The sequence below is a fragment of the Hemiscyllium ocellatum genome, chromosome 29, assembly GCF_020745735.1.
Source record: "Hemiscyllium ocellatum isolate sHemOce1 chromosome 29, sHemOce1.pat.X.cur, whole genome shotgun sequence".
In the NCBI taxonomy this organism is placed as follows: Eukaryota; Metazoa; Chordata; class Chondrichthyes; order Orectolobiformes; family Hemiscylliidae; genus Hemiscyllium; species Hemiscyllium ocellatum.
This window is the reverse complement of record NC_083429.1, coordinates 55,874,215-55,897,998: the sequence shown is the minus strand read 5'-3', so window position 1 is coordinate 55,897,998 and position 23,784 is coordinate 55,874,215. Positions and strand designations below refer to the sequence as shown.

The 23,784-nt window shown below is 43.7% G+C and overlaps 1 protein-coding gene across 8 annotated transcripts in view; it reads right to left on the bottom strand.

Annotated features, from left to right (window-relative positions):
* Window positions 1–5,217: 5,217 nt before the first annotated feature.
* The window catches only part of LOC132829686 (uncharacterized), a 34,057-nt gene continuing 15,490 nt past the window's right edge, over window positions 5,218–23,784 (bottom strand). For 7 of the 8 annotated variants that reach the window (XM_060847038.1, XM_060847044.1, XM_060847037.1 and 4 more), the window contains 6 exons: window positions 17,130–17,185; window positions 14,959–15,166; window positions 11,361–11,507; window positions 8,955–9,075; window positions 7,460–7,572; window positions 5,218–6,783 (listed from right to left, as the gene is read on the bottom strand). In XM_060847038.1, the coding sequence (XP_060703021.1) occupies window positions 6,658–6,783; window positions 7,460–7,572; window positions 8,955–9,075; window positions 11,361–11,507; window positions 14,959–15,166; window positions 17,130–17,185 (771 nt within the window). In that variant the 3' untranslated portion in view covers window positions 5,218–6,657. The other variant, XM_060847040.1, reaches the window with a different exon arrangement.

Sequence of the window (23,784 nt, the reverse complement as noted above, 5' to 3'; positions counted from 1 at the left end):
CAAACCTTTGTCGAACAATCTGTTCCAATCTTTTCCTCTCTTTATTTTCCAGCCTGTGATGCTTTGCCATTGGAACAAGCCAGTCCTACAGCCCAGCCCATCAGCAATCTACAAGATTATGTAATGGGAATGAAAGATCAGGCAACTGAATGGCTCACCAGCTTCAGAGAGTCTTCTGTGGTTCAACAAAGCCAGTGAGCAGCCGCAACATTGACTTCACTCAGCTCGGTTTACTTTTCGTAATTATTGGGTGAAAATAGCCTACAGAGGCAGTTGGGAATGGAAAGCTTAAATTCTACACTCATACATTTTTCTCAGTTCCTGCTGACCCAGTAATCAGTGAGGCAGGTGAGGGGAGCCAAATGGCAGAGTGCAGGAGCCTCAGTATTTGCAACTCCCCAGAGGTCTGAGATCCTTTCAGCTTGTCAGGATGACAGTTATGACCACAGGGCTAGTTGACCATTGCAAGTGATAAATGTAGCTACTGAAGTGGGCAGAGCAAAGAGGACAGCAGTGGTTATAGGGAACAATATATTGAGGGACATTGACATTGTTTTCTGTAGCAAAGAGGGAAATCCAGAAAATTATATTTCTTGTCTGGTGCAAGGGATTATGACATCTGCTCAGTGCATGACAAAACCTGTTGTCAAGGAGAATAAAGCAAAGTTCTCTCTAAGCTGCACGATTACAGAGCTGCTCTGAGGCTCCTTTGAGATCCCCTATTAATGCATTGACTTCTGGCGTTGGATGTTGATGCTGCGTGTGGACCTCAAGAGTCCAGTATTAGAGCAGCAAGGATTCAGTCGTTGTGATTTATGAAGCTATCAATGCCATAGATACAAGGAAAGAGGTACTTCAGAGTCAGGAAGAGAAAGTAGGCACCAAGTTAGGAAGCAGAAGCTCACAGGCAGTTATTTCTGGATCATTACCTGAGCCACGTATAAATAGGTACAGGAGAAATAAGATTAAAGAAATGAATGTGTAGTTCAAGATTGTTGTGGTAGAAATGGTTTCCAGTTCATGGGCACTGGCATCACTCCCGGGGAAAGTGGGAGCTGCACCATTAGTTGGGTCTACATCTGAAATGCGTTTGGGCCAGCGTTCTAGCAAAACATGTAAATAAGCAAGTTGAGAAAGTTGTAAATTAAATAATAAGTTAAAGAATTTAATTTAGAAAGATGTGGTAAATCAAATAGAGGCGAGGAAAAACAACAAAGTATTAATATGGGAAATCATATGTATACTGTGACAGGCAGAGATAACAAGAGATCTGAGAATGATTCAGTAGGTAAAGCTAAAGACTACAAAAATAATAAAAAGACAAAAATAAGGATTTGTATCTGAATGCACTTAGTATTAAAAAGCAAACTGAGAGTGCTAACAGAAATAACCATGACCTGACAGTGAAGTCAGAGAAGTGGCTGCAGATTTAAAGAGATTGTGAAATTGTCCATTTTGGAAAGAAAAATTTTTCAAAAGCCAATTATTTAAATGCTGAGAGATTGCAGAGCTCAGAGGACGAACTCTCTTGCATGAATTGCAAGCGGAAAGCAAATTGAATGTTATGTTTTACTGAGTGAAATTGGATACACAAGTTGGGAGGCACTGCTTCAGTTATCCAGGACACTGGTGCGACCACATTTATAACACTGTCCACAGCACTGCTCATCTTGTCTAATGTAAAATAGATGTGGATTGGAGGCAGCTCAAGGAAGGTTTACGAGATTATTTCCTGGAATGGGGTGGGGGGTTGGGGGGAAGGGGCTGGGTTGGGAGTGGGGAGCAGGTGGGGGTGGGGGTGGGCATTGTTATCTAATGATAACAAGGACAGATGGGCAGGCTGGATTGTACACACTGGAATTTAGAAGAGTAATAGGCAACTTGATTTAAACATGTACAATGCTGAGGGGTCTCGTCAGACTGTATGTGAAGAGAATGTTTCATCTTTTGGGAGAATATAGAACTTGAGTCAGTTTAAAAATAAACAGTCACCCTGTTGTGGTTCTGTTCGCCGAGCTGGGAGTTTTTGTTGCAAACGTTTACTTTCTAGGTGACATCCTCAGTGCTTGGGAGCCTCCTGTGAAGCGCTTCTGTCATGTTTCCTTCGGCATTTATACTGGTTTGAATCTGCCGCTTCCGGTTGTCAGTTGCTGTCCGCTGCAGTGGGTGGTATATAGGGTCTAGGTCGATGTGTCTGTTGATAGAATTTGTGGATGAGTGCCATGCCTCTAGGAATTCCCTGGCTGTTCTCTGTTTGGCCTGCCCTATAATAGTGGTGTTGTCCCAATTGAATTTGTGTTGTTTGTCATCTGAGTGTATGGGTACTAGGGATAGCTGGTCGTGTCGTTTCGTGGCTCGTTGGTATTCATGGATGCAGGTTGTTAGCTGTCTTCCTGTTTGTCCTATGTAGTGTTTTGTGCAGTCCTTGCATGGGATTTTGTACACTATGTTGGTTTTGCTCCTGCTGTGTATCGGGTCCTTTGTCCTGGTGAGTTGTTGTCTGAGAGTGGCTGTTGGTTTGTGTGCTGTTATGAGTCCTAGTGGTCGCAGCAGTCTGGCTCCAGTTCGGCGGACAGAACCACAACAACGAGCACCCGAGCTACAAATCTTCTCACAAACTTTGAACAGTCACCCTTTTAAGAGAAGGATCAGGAAAATTGTTTTCTCACCAGAGGGTTGTCTTTGTTTGGAACTCCCTTTTTCAAAGCGCAGTGAAAACATTGAAGTTTTAACTTATTTAAAGGTTGAGGTGGTTAAATTCCTGATACATAAAGAGTGAAAGGTTATTGGGTAGTGGATAGAATGTGAACTGATCTGATCAGTCTGATCTTCTTGAATGGTGGAGCAGGTCTGAGGGGCTGAATGGCCTCCTCCATAGATTAGTTTGTATGCACATATGATTTTTAAAAATTAATTCATGGGATCTGGGCATGGCCGTGCAGCCAGCATTGATTATCCCTCTACATGCCAGTTGAGAAGGTGGGGGTGAGGCTGCCTTCTTGACCCACTGCAGTCCATGTGCTGCAGGTTGACCCAGAGTGTCCTTGAAGGAGGGAATTCCTGGATTCTGACCCAGTGACACTGAAGGAACGGGCAATATATTTCCAAATCAGGATGGTGCCTTGGAGGAGAACTTGCAGGTGGTGGTGTTCCATGTACCTGCCGTCCTTGTCCTTCCCGATGGAAATGGCTGCGAGTTTGGAAGGTGCTGTCTGAGGATCTTTAGTGAATTCCTGCAGAGCATCTTGAAGATCATACGCACTGCTGCTATTGAGCATCGGTGATGGAGGAAGTGGAGGCTTGTGGGTGAGGTGCCAATCAAACAGCTGCTTTGTCCCGGATGTGTCAAGCTTCAGGTGTGTTGTTGGAGCTGCACCCATCCAGGCAAGTGGATCAGAAATTAGCTAGCTGAAAGAAGATAGCGGGTGGTCGTTGATGGGACATGTTCATCCTGGAGTTCAGTTACTAATGGTGTACCACAAGGATCCGTTTAGGGGCCACTGCTGTTTGTCATTTTTTATAATGGCCTGAATGAGGACATAGAAGGATGAGTTAGTAAATTTGCGGACGACACGAAGGTTGGTGGATATGCCGAAGGACGTTGTAGGTTACAGAGGGATGTAGATAAGCTGCAGAGCTGGGCTGAGGTGACAAATAGAGAAAAGTAGGAGGTGATTCACTTTGGAAAGAGTAACAGGAGTGCAGAGTATTGCACAAATGATAAGATTCTTGGCACTGTAGATGAGCAGAGAAATCTCTGTGTCCATGTACATAGATCCCTGAAAGTTGCCACCCAGGTTAATAGGGTTGTTATGAAGCATATAGTGTGTTAGCTTTTATTGGTAGAGGGATTGAGTTTTGGAGTCAGGAGGTTATGCTGCAGCTGTACAAAACTCTGGTGCAACCGCACTTGGAGGATTGCGTGCAGTTCTGGTCACTATTATAAGGAGAGTGTGGAAGCTTTGGAAAGGGTTCAGAGATTTACTAGGTTGTTGCCTGGTATGGAGGGAAGGTCTTACGAGGAAAGGTTAAGGGATTTGAGGCTGTTTTGTTAGAGAGGAGGATGATAGGTGATTTTAGTGAGACATATAAGATAATCAGAGGGTTAGAGTGGGTGGACAGTGACAGCCTTTTTCCTCAGATGGTGATGGTGAGCACGAGGACATAGCTTTAAATTGAGGGGTGAAAGATATAGCACAGATGCCAGTAGTTTCCTTACTCAGAGTAGTAGGGCCATGGCACTGCTTGCAACAGTTGTAGTCTCGCCAACTTTAAGGGCATTTAAATGGTTGTTGGATAGATAAATGAACAAGAATGGAATAGTGTAGGTAGATTGGCTTCAGATTTGTGCAACATCAAGGGCCAAAGAGCATGAACTGCACTGTAATGTTCCATGTTCTATTCCATCAGACTCCTGACTTGTGCCTTGTAGACGATGGACAGGCTTTGGGGATATGGAGTAAAGCACCCTCTGTACTTTGTCACTGATGTTGCAGTAATTATTCTCTCTTTTTTTAGGGACTTTTTTTCCAGTGCCCTTCAAAAGGTGCCCGAGATCTTAACGAGCATTGGCCAACAAATCTCTGATGTCTTTCAAAGTGAACAATAAAAAACTGGATTTCATAATTTATATTCTTTGTGGTAATTGTATGATGCCAAAGAAAACAAAATTCTGACATTTCCCTCGAATTGTGGGGGTCCAAGTGAGCTACCATTTCATTGAAGTTGGAGATCAGCCATTTCAGGAAGCGTTTTGGCTACTTCTATTCTGAGGCTACCAATTCTCTTTGTAAAGTTTAGCTACGATAACAAAGGACTGGACGTACCAGTGATAACTGTGTGCTACCTTCATTGTAGATGTGACTGATAATAGGTAAACTAGTAAATGCAGTTTAAAGTCTGAATGGTCAAGTGAGCTCTTATCATTTCCAAACCTTTCTCAATTTTGTGCACCAAACACCAAAAGTGAAGGAGCTTAATTCAAAGTTCAAGGGGATTCGAACAGTTTTTTCACTGGAGGCAACATTATTAATTCTAAAAGGTAAAAACCGTCTTTTGACCAATATCCACAGGCCAGATGTAAGAAAGCAATCCAAACTGGCTGTGTCAGCCCAATATTCCACAGACAGCCGGGAGGACAGATTCCCTGCAGATTCTCCCTCAGATTAAGAACATTATTCAGGATGTCACAGGAATGAGTGACAATTCCCTGGAACGTGTTAGTACAACCATTTTATTGGATACAATGTTACAACAAGAGTGAAATGTTAAATGCTAAATTATTACAAAAGGAAGATAATTTAAAGGAAACAGAAGACCTTGTAGAAAGTAAGAAATGCAACTTTGTCATAGCACAAACATTAAATCTCAATGTAGGAAGGCTAGCACTGGTGGGGGTGGGGTGGGGGGCGTACAGGAGGTTCACCAGGACGTTGCCAGGGATGGAGAAACTGAGACTACAAAGAGAGACTACAAAGGGTTGGTTTGTTTTCTCTAGAGCAGAGAAGGCTGAGGGGGGACATGATTCAAATAATGTTATGAGGGTTTTGGACAGACTGAAGAGACATCAGCTGTTCCCCTGGGTTGAGGCATCAAGATGAAAGGGCATAGTTTTAGGGTAATGTGTAACAGATAGAGAGAGGATTTGAGAAGAAACCATTTTCACTCGGTAGGTGTGGGAATCTGGAATGCACTGCCTGGGGAGGGAGTGGAGGCTGGAAATCTTACAACCTTTTTTAAAAAAAATTAGATGAGTACTTCAAGTATCATCACATTCAAAGATAAGGAACACATGCAGGAAATAGGGATTAGCATACTTTTAGTGGTTATTATGTTGTTGCAGACTTAACGGGTTGAAGGGCGCTGTAGGAATCTGTGAATCCCAAACCAGTCTAAACATGATCCAAAATGGTAAAAAGAACCCTAAATTAGTCTGTCCAAGTCAAGTGTCTAAAATAATAAAACAACTTTTGGAAAAGATTAGACCAAGTCCCCACAGAACAGTTCTTGGGGCTGGATTCTCTGGGCAGACACTTCCCTCCTACAATCCGGCTGCGGCAGTCGTTTGCCAAATTTCTGGCTTCGTCCAAGTTCAAGATGTCCGTAAGAGTTTCTTGAAACAGAAGATCTGATCAAAGCAGGAGTGTTATCTCTCGCAGACTTACCAAAACCTGTATCAGTTTGTTGACCAATCCATGATAATGTCTCCCACCTGTACCCTGCTTATCAAGTCAAACTCTAGTTCACTGGCCACACCATGGAAGGCTAGTTATTCTCCAGCATGCAGGACAAGGGTAATAGGATCAATACAGTTAGGTCAACTCCTCTGTTTAAACAATGCCAAAATAATTCTTATGTAAACATTGGGGCAGAGGGGAAAATACCAAGTTAAAATATCAGCTATGTTTGAAATCATTAGAAACAAGCTAAAAAAAATTCATAGCTATAAAATATATCTACATAATTAACTAGTTTGACATCAAATCACAGCCACTTTTGGGTTAAATCAATGTTTACGAAGTGAGACTTCTTGTTTACATAAAGTTCAAAAGATAAATTGCAAAAATATAATGATTTAAAACTGTAGACCCACACACTACTGCCCTTGTGTCAGACACCCCAATAACACCACCACCCCATCTCGGACACCCCTCGATCTCAGACCCCCTGATAACCACTGTCTGCGATTAAGTTTCTCTCCTCCATTTGCTGTTCGTACTGGAAGAGATCGGCCAGGTCTTCATCCACGTGTTCACTCAGCTCTGACAAGATCACATCCAGCACCTGCACAAGACAGAGAGCCATTACTGATGGGTCAACACCTGACAGTCACCATGTAGGTGAACACTTGCCTTTTACATTGGGTCTCTCTTTGTTCCTACCCCTGGGAATTTTGAATAATTCCTTTAATTAGAGAAAATAAAATCGAAGAATCACATAGAAGGGGACTATAAGTGGTTGCCACCCCATCCTATGACAGAGAAACTAAGCCCTACCACCAAGCAATGCCTCAATACAATAAAGATTCTTGTCTGCAGGTTTTAAGAAGCCTATGGAAAGTGTTCATGTCAATTAACACTGCACTACATTGGATGTGAAACACAGAACCTCCTGATATGGCTGTTTCTCCCAATGTACAGGGCAAGTGTATTGGAACTGAGGTGTATGTTCTTCTGAGGATGGTGGTGAACCAGATTAAATTGAACAACAATGTAGAGGCAGTTTTGCTCTGCATCAAACCCGGTCACAGGAGTGCTGGATGGAGATAGCCTAGAGGAAACTCTCTGTTGGTTGTCGTTGATGGTAGCTTGTGAAATCGAAGTCCTTCATTCCTAAATCCTTAAAAGCCCTTACCCACAAGTTGCGGCTGTAAACAAAACTCCTGAGAGAAAAACAAAACAAATCAGTAGCTTTTAAGGAGGGAAATATTCAGAATAAAGTGGAAGGCACATGCACTTACCACGTCAGTGAAAGCCTTTCTGTGGTAATCCTTCAGCGCCACATTGTCAGTAATTAAACAACAGTGTTGGGTAATGTTCAGATATTGCCTGATAAGGACATCAAGCATCCAACCTGCAAAAGGGAGGGCAGAGTATATTCTAAGTCACAGACCTGCAAACCGATGATGAAATTAACGCAACGTTCAGGGTGAAGTTTCTCGAGAGTTGTGGTAAAGCTGGTTGCATCTCGATGAGCTGCTCGCCATTTCAGTCAATGCTGTATGATACTGTACTCAAGAAGGGCAGGCTGGAATGTGGGAGTTAACATCACAGACTGATCTTTGTGATCAGGCTGAACAGCTGAGCATGACTGACGGGCTAAACAGCCTGTCCTTGCTGTCGTTTCTTACAGAGGCCTGAGCAGATGAGAAAGTGTGGTCATTAGGTTCAGGGATATCAGACTCTCAGACATTTTTTGGGTGACAATCTAGGTAAGGATTGTGGAAATGTCTGAAATCTCCAACTGTAGTTCAAATGCAGATACATTCACAGGGGGTCCTGGGGGTCAGGGGAACTGCCCTGTGAAGTTGAAGTATTTCAGATATTCCAGATGCAAGTCAGGGCTTCCCAGTCCTAAAGCTCATCTTCAAGAATGTGACCAGTCGCCAACCATCAAGAGGCTGGAACATCTGGCCTAATGTTGGCTTGTGCTCTTTCTATTTCCTTTAGAAATTCCTAGGTCTACATCTATAATGGGAACATGTTGTCACTGTATTGAGATTGTCCTTCCAGTGCAGACTCAGTCTAACAGCGTGAGCAGCCTGGCCTCATGTGTTCTACCTTCACTTTTAGATGGGACTGTGGCTGACAAGGCCAGCATTTCATTCCCATGCCTAAACTGCCTTGAGAAAATGGAGGTGAGCTCCCTTCTTCAATACACCCAGTAGCTTGTTAGGCCATTTTAGTAGGCAGTTAAACATCAACTAATTGCCTGTAGGTTTGGAGTCACATATAATCATACCAGGTAATAACTTCTTAAAACAATGTTAAGGTAAGATTTCCTTCCCTAAAAAAAGGATTAGGCTTTATCACAATTTGACAGTTACTAATCTTAATATTTATGCCAAATTTATTTAGGATACAAACTCACATTATTGAAAATGAAGCACGGTTCCTTGGTTTAAATAAAAATCTCCCTGTTTCATTTAAATTCTCTCTTCTTTTTCACACAACAGAGAGGTTTGAGTTCCAAAGTCATTCTGATATTTTGCAATAATCTCTCAAATGTTTGCTACTAAAGAGAATGCTGTCAGTGGTTCCTTAAACCCTTGGATTTTCCTTTTATTTTCTTGGGAAAACATTGACCTCTGCAGATGCTTTCACTAAGGTGTAGACGAATTTGAGGGTGTGTGTGTTGGATTAGGACACTCAGACATTTCTCCATACCCTGCCACCCTGTGCTCAGTTGCCTGGAGAGTAATAATGCATGAATATGTGGAGAATAGAACAACTCACCGTCTAATAGCCTGTCCAGCTCAATCATTTCAGACAATTCTCTCCCCTGGTTCCTGAGAATCTTCAAAAGACCCTCCAAGAGGAACATATCAAGGAGTCTCTGGTCAGCATTTGTGCTCACCTGCAGAAAAATGTGTGTTAATTACCAGACTATGAAAGTGCTTGCTATTACATTACTGAAAAGTGATGTACCTTGATCTCATTGCCATATTTCTTTCACAATTGTATGCATCTTTTCCCGTTCAGAGGTAATCCTAACCCAGCCAAGGCTAATTCCAATTTAACACTTTTAGGTGTCTTCAGACTGTACCCATTATGTCACCCGAAACTGCCAAAGACGGTGGGGCCCAAATGGACCTTTCCATCTAAAGCTCTTTCCATCCCCTTCCAACAGGGCAACTGTTCATAGTTTGTGGAGGTGAAAATAGGAACATGAGGTAGTCATCAAGTCTCTTGAGCCTATTGGTATATCGATTTTAAGAAGATGTTCAGGCTGCAGAAGAAGTTCCCTAGATTATTCCCTAAATGAGCAATTTCAGTAATGGGGAAGGGTGGCAGAAACCAGGCTTGCTCTCCTGAAAGCAGAGACGGCTAAGAGGAGGTTTGATAAAAGCATTCAAATGGTGAAAAGTTTTGATCGAGTAAATGAGGAAAAAAACTTCTTTGATGGATGAAAAAGTCAGTAATGAGAGGAGACATGGTTGGATAGAGAGCCGGAGGCAACAAAGGGGAATATTTAATTTACACGGAGTTGTTATAATTTGCAACAGTTGCCTGGAATGGTAATATGAGGCGATTCAATACTAACTTTCAAAAGACAATTTAATAAAGTAATGGAGAGAAAAAGATGACAGGAGTACAGGGAAGGAACACTGCAATGACAGGAATTGGGTAGTCCCATAATCAGACAGCGTGGATGTCATGGCCTGGATAGCTCCAGCAGACTGTCCGAGTCCAATTAGCTGACGGTGGGTCTGTGCCTCAACCCCATTTTTTTTTAGATTAGATTACTTACAGTGTGGAAACAGGCCCTTCGGCCCAACAAGTCCACCCGACCCACCGAAGCGCAACCCATCCATTCCCCTACATTTACCCCTTCACCTAACACTACGGGCAATTTAGCATGGCCAATTCACCTGACCCGCACATCATTGGACTGTGGGAGGAAACCAGAGCACCCGGAGGAAACCCACGCAGACACGGGGAGAATGTGCAAACTCCACACAGTCAGTCGCCTGAGTCGGGAACTGAACCTGGGTCTCTGGTGCTGTGAGGCAGCAGTGCTAACCACTGTACCACCATGCCGCCCATTTCTTGGGAGGTTTGTGAAAAAAGAGCAAACCATTTTGTAAGAGCTCACTCCCTAATCTTCTCAGTGACCCAGCACACAACACTGGCTGTAGCACATGACAAAGACCCCTTTGTGTCAAACTCTTAATTTATTTCAAATCAGTTTCCCTGATTCCACAGACATTGCTGAATCAAAACTTGAATGCATCATGGCACTGCACTGCATTAAAAACCTGGAGACCTTTGGATCCAGTTCATCTCTAACTCTCCATTGTTCCTCTGATTTCTTGCAGTCTATAACGCTTTCTGTGCTATTGCTCTTGTTCTGTTCCCCACCGATTAATTAATTATTGATCCATCCATTTAAATCATAATCCCTTAACTCATTTTACCCTCCCAACTTGCCCAGCTATCTTCTCAAGCCACAGACCCTGCTGATGTTCTGACCACAAAGCTCACCAGGAACATGAAAAACAGCACCTCACTGTTCAGTTAGGAAGTTCACTGCCTTATGGACTCAACACAAAGTTCAGCAAATTCCAGGTCATAAGTACATTGCACTTTTCCAGAGAAGATCATTTACATCCCATCTTCATACATCTTTCTTAATTCTCCCATTTCCTGAGTAATTTAATCTCTCTTGCTCTCCATTTTATCACAGATCTTCTGTTTCATTCCTTTCCCACTGCCTCTGGAATTCCTTAAAACTGGTTAAAGCTTTTTCCAGTTCAGCCCTGAGCCGTTAATCTTTTCACAGATCCCTGGCAGACATGCACGATATCTTGCCCAAGTGCTACTTCTCATAGACAAGCCTTCAAAAGAATTACCAATCAATTATCCGACAACAGTATGATCCAAATTTGCCCTGCTGACCAGATAGGTGTAACTTCACCATAGGGATACTACCATGAAGGCAAACTGTACAATACAAACTGGACTGCTTACTATAGCTGGTTTAATAATGCTAAACCACATTGGCCTCTTATCAGATGGCAAGCACTAATATATTAGATAACTTCTTTTAAAAATAAATACCTTGATAGTCATCATTTAAGTATGACATGAAAGATGATAACCATGGTGATCAAAAAGACAATACCCTGCTCTTTCACTTACAGCCTGCTGTTGCTCTTCATGTGTTTCAGTGTCATATTCACTCAGCAGTAACACTGCAACATTCCTCATTTCCTCATCCAGTACCTCCGGCAGGATGTCTTCCTGCAGGATTCCCTCCAGCAATGTTTCATTTACAGTCTCTTTCACCTGCAGTATTCAAAACACAAGTTACTACTCATTCTTGGCAGTTCCTCAAAATAGCATTAGTGTACATGACAATGCAAGGAAGCAGGATAAAGAAAGTTCTCTAATTACCATGTTACACAGAAACATCTCAAACGAACTTTAAATGCAATGATATACTGTGGATGCATTGACTGAGGCTCAGAGAATCCAGCAAATACTGTGCAACAGCGACACCTACAGGCTGTGATTAAACTAATGGCCAATTAGACTGTTTCTGATAGAGGAGAAAGTGAGGTGTGCAGATGCTGGAGATCAGAGTCGAGAGTGTGGTGCTGGAAAAGCACAGCAGGTCAGGCAGCATCCAAGCAGCAGGACAATTGACGTTTCAGGCATGATGAAGGGCTTATGCCCGAAATGTTGACCTGTTTTTCCAGCATCACACTCTTGCCTCTGTTTCTGATAGAGTTGGTGAAAGGAAGAATAACAGACCAAGAAGAATGTCTCTACAAACAGCGTTGATAAAACTAAGTGTCAGCCTGGGTTTCACTCTCAGCACTGAATCAGAGGTTAAAAAAAGAACTGCTGATACTGGATTTCAAAAGCAAAAGCAGAAATCGCTGGGAAAACCTCAGCACGTCTGGCAGCATTGTGAAGAGAAAATAGTGTTCATGTTTTGGATCGAGTTCTGAAGAAGGGTCACTTGACCCAAACATGAAGTCGGCGTGAATCAGAGGTTACTAGCTTGAGCTCCAGTTTGGAGACATGAGCATGTCAGGTAACTTGATGGAATGCTGCACCGTCAGTGACACCGTCTTTTAGATAAGAGAGCAAATAGAAGTACTCCCATCACAATATTCAAAAAGCAACAGGAACGTCGGTCTAATATTTCTCTTTCAATCAGTAATACCATCTCATTGTGTGAAAATTGATTGTTGCACGTCCCCATGTTGGAACAGAGACTAATTCAAAATATATTTCATTGGCTGTAAAGTATTTTAGGAGATCCAATTACACAGCTCTATAAATGAAAGCTCCTTCTGTCAAAAGGATCATGAACCATGGATTGATACCTCAATACAGCTGATTGTGGAATAATGCAGACTGCTACACTGGCTGCATCTTCATATTCACATTGAATGCATGTGTCAAAGAAAAACAGCCCACATTTTATTATAATAGTATTGTACACGTGTGGGGGTATGGGAATAGAGGGCAGACTGTGGTAGAGTGGACATGTGACTGGATTAGTAATCCAGAGTCAAGATTAGAGTGGTGCTGGAAAAGCACCACTCATTCCTGATGAAGGGCTCCTGCCTGAAACATCGATTTTCCTGCTCCTTGGATGCTGCCTGACCTGCTTTTCCAGCACCACTCTAATCTTGACTCCGATCTCCAGCATCTGCAGTCCTCACTTTCAACCCTTAGTAATCTAGAGGCCTAAATTAATCCTTCAAAGTTTGTGAGAAGATTTGTAGCTCGGGTGCTCGTTGTTGTGGTTCTGTTCGCCGAGCTGGGAATTTGTGTTGCAGACGTTTCGTCCCCTGTCTAGGTGACATCCTCAGAGCGTGGGAGCCTCCTGTGAAGCGCTTCTGAGATGTTTCCTCCGGCATTTGTAGTGGTTTGAATCTGTTGCTTCTGGTTGTCAGTTCCAGCTGTCCGCTGCAGTGGACGGTATATTGGGCCCAGGTCGATGTGCTTATTGATTGAATCTGTATGAGTGCCATGCCACTAGGAATTCCCTGGCTGTTCTCTGTTTGGCTTGTCCTATAATAGTAGTGTTGTCCCAGTCGACTTCATGTTGCTTGTCATCTGCATGTGTGGCTACTAAGGATAGCTGGTCGTGTCGTTTCGTGGCTAGTTGGTGTCCATGGATGCGGCTCGTTAGCTGTCTTTCTGTTTGTCCTATGTAGTGTTTTGTGCAGTCCTTGCATGGGATTTTGTACACTACACTGGTTTTGCTCATGCTGGGTATCGGGTCCTTCGTCCTGGTGAGTTGTTGTCTGAGAGTGGCTGTTGGTTTGTGTGCTGTTATGAGTCTTAGTGGTCGCAGCAGTCTGGCTGTCAGTTCGGAAATGCTCCTGATGTGTGGTAGCGTGGCTAGTCCTTTCGGTTGTTGCATGTCCTTGTTCCGTTGTCTTTCCCTTAGGCATCTGTTGATGAAATTGCGCGGGTATCCGTTTTTGGTGAATACAATTTAGGTGTTTTCTTCCTCTTTTTGCAGTTCTGGTGTACTGCAGTGTGTTGTGGCCCTTTTGAATAGTGTCTTGATGCAACTTCTTTTGTGTGTGTTGGGGTGGTTGCTTTCATAGTTCAGGACTTGGTCTGTGTGTGCGGCTTTTCTGTATACCTTTGTGCTGAATTCTCCGTTCGGTGTTCTCTGTACCATCACGTCTAGGAATGGGAGCTGGTTGTCCTTTTCTTCCTCTCTACTGAATCGGATTCCTGTGAGTGTGGGGTTGATGATCCGGTGTGTGTTCTCTATGATTACAAAGGTAATCCGAACTGACAGCCAGACTACAGCGACCACTAGGACTCATAACAGCACACAAACCAACAGCCACTCTCAGACAACAACTCACCAGGACAAAGGGCCCGATACCCAGCATGAGCAAAACCAATGTAGTGTACAAAATCCCATGCAAGGACTGCACAAAACACTACATAGGACAAACAGAAAGACAGCTAACGATCCGCATCCATGAACACCAACTAGCCACGAAACGACACGACCAGCTATCCTTAGTAGCCACACATGCAGATGACAAGCAACATGAATTCAACTGGGACAACACTACTATTATAGGGCAGGCCAAACAGAGAATAGCCAGGGAATTCCTAGAGGCATGGCACTCATCCACAGATTCAATCAATAAGCACATCGACCTGGACCCAATATACCGGCCACTGCAGCGGACAGCAACTGACAACCAGAAGCGGCAGAGACAAGCCACTATAAATGCCGGAGGAAAGATCACAGAAGCGCTTCACAGGAGGCTCCCAAGCACTGAGGGTGTCACTTAGACAGGGGACGAAACATCTGCAACACAAATTCCCAGCTCGGCAAACAGAACTACAATAAATTAATCCTTTTTGGGAATGAGAGTTCAATTCTCATCACAGCAGCTAGTGGAATTTGAATTCAATTAATAATCTGGAATTTAATTTATTCAGTAACAATGACCATTGATTGTATTAAAGCCCACTAGGATCACTAATATCCTTTCGGGAAGGAAATCAAACACCCTTCTCTGGTCTGCCTATGACTCCAGACCCAAAGTAAAGTGGTTGACTCTCAACTGCCTCAGATAAAAGGCAAATAGGGACACACAACAAATGTGGAGGTTGCCAGTGACACCCACATTCCATGAAACAATAAAAACAAGGACAATTCAACAAATCACTGTTTCACTATGAGACAAACGATTTTAAAATAAAACAAAACTCTCTGAAAAGATTATTTAATGATACCCACAAGCTGTGGCACCATTGGCTCAACCGTCTCCACTATGAGCTCTGTCAGAGAATCATTAATAGCTGTGTTGGTCAGGTGATTCTCAACAAGTTCTTCAACAACTTTTTGGATCAATCCCACAGTCACCTCACTGACAGCTTCCTCCAGGAGTGTGTCTAATATTGTCACAGCTGGCAGCTGCTTCAATACGTCCAGTTTCACAGTCTCCCTGAAAAATACAAATAGCAGCTAGTGATTGATATCAGAACAGCATAATACTACAAAGATAGTGAGGGCTGAATGGCCAAGTGAGGATTTCATCGATCTAAAGATCTCAAGGCCTCTCAGTGCAGTGTCTAAGTGTTTTGGAAATCATTCTGTTGCAATAGCTGGCTGCCTACTGCACGAGTGTCCCATCGTTGACGAACTATTTTACCTCACTCCTGTGCAGTGGAACCAGAAGAGATGTCTGGACTTGAAGGAGAGAAAATCAAAACTAGTCTGCAAAAGTATTATTTTAGAGACAGTGTGGTTAATCGGTTGACCTAGACTCCCCGGGCAATGATGGTTACAGTTTATAAATAAACATTGTCAGACTGAGTATGCAGTAACTTGAGACATAGTATGAGGTGAATGAAATGTGCTTGGAATCTGAATAACTTTAGGGCTACATTACAAAAGCAAAGTATTGAGAATTCTGGAAGTCCGAATTAAAAACAAGTGCTGGAAAAACTCAGCAGGTCTGCCAGCATTACATGCAGACAGGGCCATAGAGTTAATGCTTTGAGTCCAATAACTCTGCTTCAGAAGCGTAGGCCCATTATTCCCAACATTCTCTCCCAAGGAGTTTCACATCTGCAATTCTTGTAGACTAATCAATAGACTCATCACAAGATTAATTTGCACTGCATCCTGCAATTCCTGAGATATTGAAGGTGAACAGTGTGAACCTTAGATGTTTACATTCAATAATTACCATTTTTCTGTGACGATGTTCATTATGTCAGGCCAAAGGTGTTCTACCAACTGTTGTACCTGTGCCGTATTATCCTATTTCTGCAATGTAACTGCCCCATTTCTCTCAGGGTCACCAGGCAAACTGCTGCTCATCAAAGTGACTGACTAACAATCACAGATGTTTATTTATCGATGTCTGTTGCCATGTCATTTCAGATGCTTCTCTGCATAAAGAACCCTACAGTGTCTAACCTAGTCCTACACTTACATTCTACATGTATGCCATTCCTTGTTTCTCTTTCTGTTCACTGTCTTCCATTTGGACTAATGTTTTCCACATTTAAAAATGTTACATCAAAATCATGCAACGTCCATGCTTTACTCAGATAAAAGCCGATTTCAGTAGGCGAAAGCTCTTAAACTAAACATCAATCCAATCTGCTCTGAAAAACTGTATCAGAGCCGAAAGGGTCACTCTCTCTATAGTGCGGTCAAACCCTGCTGAGTTTCTCCAGCACTTTTTGGCTTTATTTTATTCCAGTAGCTTTCCTGTGGAGATGTTACAATACTCTACATCAGCTATAATGTGAGAATAATCAGAGGCATCAATTATAAACAGCTGTGTCAGTATTGGACACACCCTGAAAATAAAATTTAGTGTGAATGGAGTAAGACATTATTGAGCTAACACTGCATTTACAATACAGTACATACATTTAAATAGCACCTGTACTACAACACAATGTACCAAGGTACTCCACAGGAATGTAACCAAATAAAAACACAATATTGCCTCAGACAGGTGATAAAAGTTTTGTTAAAGAAGTAAACTTTATGAATCACTTTAAAGAAGAAATCTAAGGTAGAGCGAGGTTTAGGGGTGAGAATCCAGGCATTAGAGACTTGTAACTGAAGCCACTGGTTTGCAGAGTAGCATTGCTAGGTCATGAGGTACCAAATAGCAAAACCACAAACTCAAGAGTATTTCAGGTGGAGATAAACAATCCAGGGTGTCCTCATCAATTTTTAACAATCAATCAACAATACCAAAACAAGAGAGTTAGTTATTAATCTCATTGTTCATATATTTGTGGTAACTTCCTCTGTTCAAATTGTCTGTTGTGTTTCTTTTATTGAAACAAAATTATTTCATTGACTCTAAGGTCATTGTAACATTCCGAGGTCATGAATTGCAGGGTATTTGTGAAAGGCTTGCTATCTTTCATCATACTTACAGTAGCTTCCCCTTGATATCGAAATTCTTCCCAGCTGGTGAGTATGCAGGAGCACACTGAAAAAAAAAATTCTTTATAAACACCAGCTTTTAAACCTTTACAGCACTTACATTCCACGAGAAACCATGGCGCATGGTGGGGTTTGGGGGGCTGTGAAAGCTGAGGGTTAGTATTGCTGAGCTATTAATCCAGAGACCCAGGTAATGGTCTGGGGACTCGGGTTAAATCCCACCAGGACAGATTGTGGAATTTGAATTCAATAAAAATCTGGAATTAAGAGACTAATAATGAGCGTTAAACCACTGATGATTGTCAGAAAAACCCATCAGGTTTACTAAAACTCCTCAGGGGAAGAAATCTGTCATCCCCACTGGTCTGGCCTACATGTGACCCCAGACCCACAGCAATGTAGTTATTCTCAGTTACCCTCTGAAACGGCCTAGCAAGCCATTCAAAGTCTCAAGGAGCTGAAATCGAAGAGATCACCTAGAATCTGCCTAGGCACAAGAAAAGACAACAACAGAAACAACCCTGTTGACCCACACAGTCCTCCTCACTACATCAGGAGACTAGTACTAAAACTGGGAGAGCTGTCCAACAAACTAGTCAAACAACAACCTGATTTTGTCTGTCTGTAAGGTATGATTCAGAGAGTATGACTATGTCCCAGACACCACCATCCCTGGATGTGTCATGTCTTATTGGCAGAAGAGACCCAGCAGAGGTGGAGGCACAGTGATACAGTTATGCGATGGTTGTGCTCTTTTGCAACCCTGTGTTATAGAAAAATCGAGCTTTAGAAACAGCGCTTAAAATGTTGGCGATGTAATCGCGTTACAGCCAACACATGATTTAAAGGTTCCCGCTTTAGAAACAGTGTCCCCAATCTGTTAAATGCATTACAGTGAATTTGTGTTAATGAAACATGCATTATAGCAGAATGCCCTGTATGCAGTTGCGGGGGTGGGGGCTCTAGGATCCTCAACTCCAGATTCCATGAAAGTACATGGCTTCAGATCAAACACGGGAAAGGAAATCTCCTGCTGATTACCACTCACTGTCCTCACTCGGCTGATGAATCGATACCCCTCCACGTTAAACAACACTGAGAGGAACACTGAGGATGGTAAGGGCACAAAATAGTGGGGGATCTCAATGTCCATCACCAAGAGGGGCTCGGCAGCAGCATTACTGATCGAGCTGGTCGGGTCCTAAAGGTCATAACTGCTAGACAGGTCTGCGACAGGTGGTGAGGGAACCAACAAGAGGACAAACATACTTGACTTCATCCTCACCAATCTGCCGGCTGCAGGTGTATCTGTCCATGACAGTGTCGGTAAGAGTGACCACCACACAGTCCTTGTGGAGACAAAGTCCCACCTTCACATTGAGAATACCCTCCATCGTGTTGTGTGGCACTATCACTGTGCTAAATGGGACAAGACTTCAAACAGATCTAGTAGCTCAAGACTGGGCATCCATGAGGTGCTGTGGGCCATCAACAGCAGCAGAACTGTACTCCAGCACAATCTGTAACCTCATGGCCCGGCATATCCCCCACTCACCCATTACCATCAAGCCAGGGGATCAACCCGGGTTCAATGGAGAGTGTAGGAGGGTATGCCTGGGGCAGCACCGGGCAAACCTGAAGATGAGGTGTCAACCTGATGAGGCTACCAAACAGGACCACTTGTGTGTAAGCAGCAGAAGCAGCAAGTGATAGACAGAGCTAAGCAATCCCACAACCAACAGATCAGATCTAAACTCCACAGTCCTGCCACATCCAGTCGTGAATGGTGATGGATGATTAAAGAATTCCTTGGAGGAGGAGGCTCCACATTTATCCCCATCCTCAATGATGGAACAGCCCAGCACATGAGGGCAAAAGATAAGGCTGAAGCTGTCGCATTTTCAGCCAGAAGTGGCAAGTGGATGATCCATCTCAGCCTCCTCCAACAATCCTCAGCGTGACAGATACCAGGCTTCAGCCAGTTTGATTCAATCCGTGTAACTTTAAGAAACAGCTGAAGACACTGGATACTGCAAAGGCTATGGGCCCTGACAACATTCTGGCAATAGTACTGAAGACTTGTGCTCCACAATGTGCTACTCCCTTAGCCAAGTTATTTCAGTACAGTTTCAATACTGGCATCTACCTGATAATGTGGAAAATTGCCCAGCTATGCCCTGTACATAAAAAGCAGGACAAATCCAACTGAGCCAATTACAGCCCCATGGTCTACTCTCCATTCTCAGTAAAGTGATGGACGGTGTCAGTAACAGGGCTATCAAGCAGCACCTGCTCAGTAACACCAACTGTGGGTTCCCCCAGGGCCACTCAGCTCCTGACCTCATTACAGCCCTGGTTCAAAAATGGACAAAAGAGCTGGATTCCAGAGGAGAGGGGATAGTGACAGCCTTTGATGTCAAGGCTATATTCGACTGAGTTTGGTATCAAGGAGCCCTAGCAAAACTGGAATTAATGCGTATCAGGGGTCTAACTCTCAGGTAGTTGGAGTCATACCTGACACATCGGAAGATGTTGTGATTGTTGGAGATCAGTTGTCTCAGTTGCAGGATATCTCTGCAGGCTTTCCTCAGGGTAATATCCTAAGCCAACCATCTTCAGCTACTTCAACAAATGACCTTCCTTCCATCATAAGGCCAGAAGTGGGGGTGTTTGCCAATGATTGCACATTGTTCAGCACCATTCGCAACTCCTCAGATACTGAAGCTGTCTGTGTCCAAATGCTAACAAGATCTGGATAATCTCCAGGCCTGGGCTGACAACTGGTAAGTAACCTTCACACCACACAAATGCCAGGCTGTGACTATTGCCGACAAAAGACAGTCTAACCACCACCTTTGACATTCAATGGTGTTACCATTACAGAATTCCCCACTATCAACATCCTGGGAGTTATCAGTGATCAGAAACTCAACTGGATTCACCACAAACGCAGTGGCTACAACAGCAGGTCAGAGGCTAGGAATACTGCAACAAGTACCTCACTTCCTGACTCCTGAAAACCTGTCAACATCTACAAGGCAAACGTCAGGACTGTGATGGACAACACTCAAGAAGCTTGACACCATCCAGGACAAAGCAGCCGCTTGATTGGCACCACGTCCACAAACATCCACTCCCTCCACCACTGACACTCAGGAGCAGCAGTGTGCACCATCTTCAAGACGCATGGCAAATATTCACCAAAGGTCCTCACATAGCACCCTCCAAACCCACAACCACTTACAGGGCGGCACGGTGGCACAGTGGTTAGCACTGCTGCCTCACAGCGCCAGAGACCCGGGTTCAATTCCCAACTCAGGCGACTGACTGTGTGGAGTTTGCACATTCTCTCTGTGTCTGCGTGGGTTTCCTCCGGGTGCTCCGGTTTCCTCCCGCAGTCCAAAGATGTGCAGGTCAGGTGAATTGGCCATGCTAAATTGCCTGTAGTGTTAGGTAAATGGGGGAATGTGTGGGTTGCGCTTCGGCGGGTCGGTGTGGACTTGTTGGGCCGAAGGGCCTGTTTCCACACTGTAAGTAATCTAATCTAAAAGGACGAGGGCAGCAGATACATGGGAACACCACTCCCTTCAAGTTCCCCTCCAAGCAACTCAACATCCTGACTTGGAAAATATCACCGTTCTTTTACTGTCACCGGGTCAAATCCTGGAATTCCCTCCCTAATGGCAGTGTGGATCAACCCACAGCAGGCGGACTGCAGTGGTTCAGGAAGGCAGCTCAGCCACACCTTCTCAAGCTGCAAATGTGTTGCTGGTCAAAGCACAGCAGGCCAGGCAGCATCTCAGGAATAGAGAATTCGACGTTTCGAGCATAAGCCCTTCATCAGGAATAAGAGCTTATGCTCGAAATGTCGAATTCTCTATTCCTGAGATGCTGCCTGGCCTGCTGTGCTTTGACCAGCAACACATTTGCAGCTGTGATCTCCAGCATCTGCAGACCTCATTTTTTACTCGAAGATTTTAACCTACTGCGAATCCTCTTACAAGGATGCCTTCCTTGAAGAAGCTCTCTTCCTCCCCCTCTTATTCCTGATGAAGGGCTTATGCTCGAAACGTCGAATTCTCTATTCCTGAGATGCTGCCTGGCCTGCTGTGCTTTGACCAGCAACACATTTGCAGCTGTGATCTCCAGCATCTGCAGACCTCATTTTTTACACACCTTCTCAAGGGCAACTAGGGATGGGCAATAAATACTGGCCAGCCAGCAATGCCCACATTCACAAAATGAATAAATGTTTCCTTTTTTAAAAATCCTCACCTCATCCAGCCTACATGTAACTTCAGGCCCACAGCAATGTGGTTGATTATGAAATGACTTCTGGGCATTTAGGGATAAGGAACGAATGCTGGCCTAGATAGCAATACCCCACCTTGTGAACTCTGTTCAAGATACTAATGGTATTTGGTGAGATACAGAGACAGTACACACCCTAATAGATCGGCTTCACTTTGTGGTTAAGTAATCATGGTCAAGAGAGTTGGTATAAGATGGTTCCATTTGTTACACAATAATTAAATCGCAATGCCCTCCAAACAGTACTGATTCTTTCTGACTTCTGTGCCTTAGTGGGCGGCACGGTGGCACAGTGGTTAGCACTGCTGCCTCACAGCGCCAGAGACCCGGGTTCATATTCCGACTCAGGCGACTGACTGTGTGGAGTTTGCACATTCTCCCCGTGTCTGCGTGGGTTTCCTCCGGGTGCTCCGGTTTCCTCCCGCAGTCCAAAGATGTGCAGGTCAGGTGAATTGGCCATGCTAAATTGCCCCTAGAGTTAGGTAAGGGGTAAATGTAGGGGTATAGGTGGGTTGCGCTTTGGCGGGTCGGTGTGGACTTGTCGGGCCGAAGGGCCTGTTTCCACACTGTAAGTAATCTTACCCCAATGGTCACTCTTCACCCGGTCTGCTCTTGAGGTCACAGGATTTACTGGGCTAATTCAGTTCCATTTCTGGTCAATGGTAACATCCAGGATGTTGAAACTGGGGGATTCAATAACAGTAACGCCATTGAATGTCAAGGGGCAATTTTTTAGATTCCCTCTTGTTGGAGGTGGTCACTGCTTACCACGTGTTACTTACCAGTAGCTAAGCCTGGATGTTTTCCAGATCTTCCTGCATGGAACACTTCAGTATCTGAATTGCTGCAAATGTTTTAGTGTAAGCTGCTACTCTCTTCCCACCCCTCTTTCCTTCTTGCTTCTATTTTCCCGTTGAACTTTCTATAGTTAACTTGATTCTACTCATATTATTAACCTGAGCCATCCCCTTTATCTGCTTAAGCTTTCTTGCTGTCTCGGTCTCATATCCAGGGAGATCTAGATCTCTGTCTGACCTTTCCTGTTTGGAAATGGACCTTGTCTGTACCCAAACCATCTCTTCTTTAAAGGCAGTACATTCTTCCAATTGCTGATTCCAATTTATCTGGTTATAGCCTTATAAAAATCAACCCTTCCTTGTCCTTTTCAATATCTAACCTAAACCTTATTGTTCCTTAACTATTCACGACATGTTCACCTAGAGACCCAACCCACCTTGTTCCCCAAAAACATTGAAAAATACCTCCATGCTTCTTGGGCCAGAAACACGTGGGAATTTCCTCCCTTGGTCTACCCTTTACACTGCTCCTCTCAAGGCCATATTGAAAACCGTGAAATTGTCTATAGTTTTTACACCTTTCTAATTTCCTTCCACTTCATTCACGTTTTTTCCCAGTAGGTGAAGACCAATGAATACATCCAAGAGCCTAACATTTCGACCTCACTGTACATAGTTGTTCTCCTTATAGCTTCATTAATCTTCACTTGAATTACAGCACGTGAATACAGAGGCGTCAGGTAAAGTGAGAAACAGGTTCACTGAAAGATTACAACAATCAGGAAATTCTAAATAGGCAAGAATGTTTCCTCCAAAAAAGTAAAGGTTGCATGATGATCAATTGGGGTCTTTAAACCACGAGGGGCATTACAGAGTAGACATAAAGACGTTTCCACTTGTAGGGGGACCATAAACACCAGAAAGTCATTAATAAATCCAACTGGGAATTCAGAAGAAACTGTTTTATCTAGCGTGGTGAGATTGTGGAATTACTACCAGACGGAATTGTTGAGGGGATTAGCACAAGGGAAGCTAACACAAGAGAGAATGGAAAAGGACAGAATTGACAGTACGGTGGGAGAAAGCTCATGTGGAGCAGAACACCAGCGTGGAGCAGTAAGGCTGGTTTCTGCACAGCTAAACTCCATGAATATTATTCATATTACAAGGCATCATTGTTTTATCACTTCTGAACAGGAGTTATACTGGATTCAAAACATGAACTGTTTTTCTCTCTCTGCAGATGCTACCAGACCTCAGAATCATAGAATCCCTACAGTGTGGATGCAGGCCATTTGGCCCATTGAGTCCATACTGACCATCTGAAGAGCTTCCCATCCATACACACTCCCATACCGTATCCCTGTAACCCTGCATTTCCCATGGCCAATCCACCTAACCTGCGCATCTTTGGACTGTGGGAGGAAACTACAGCACCGGGAGGAAACCCACGCAGACACAGGGAGAATGTGCAAACTCCACCAGTCACCTGAGATTAGAATCAAATCCTGGCATTATAAGGCAGCAGTGCTAACCA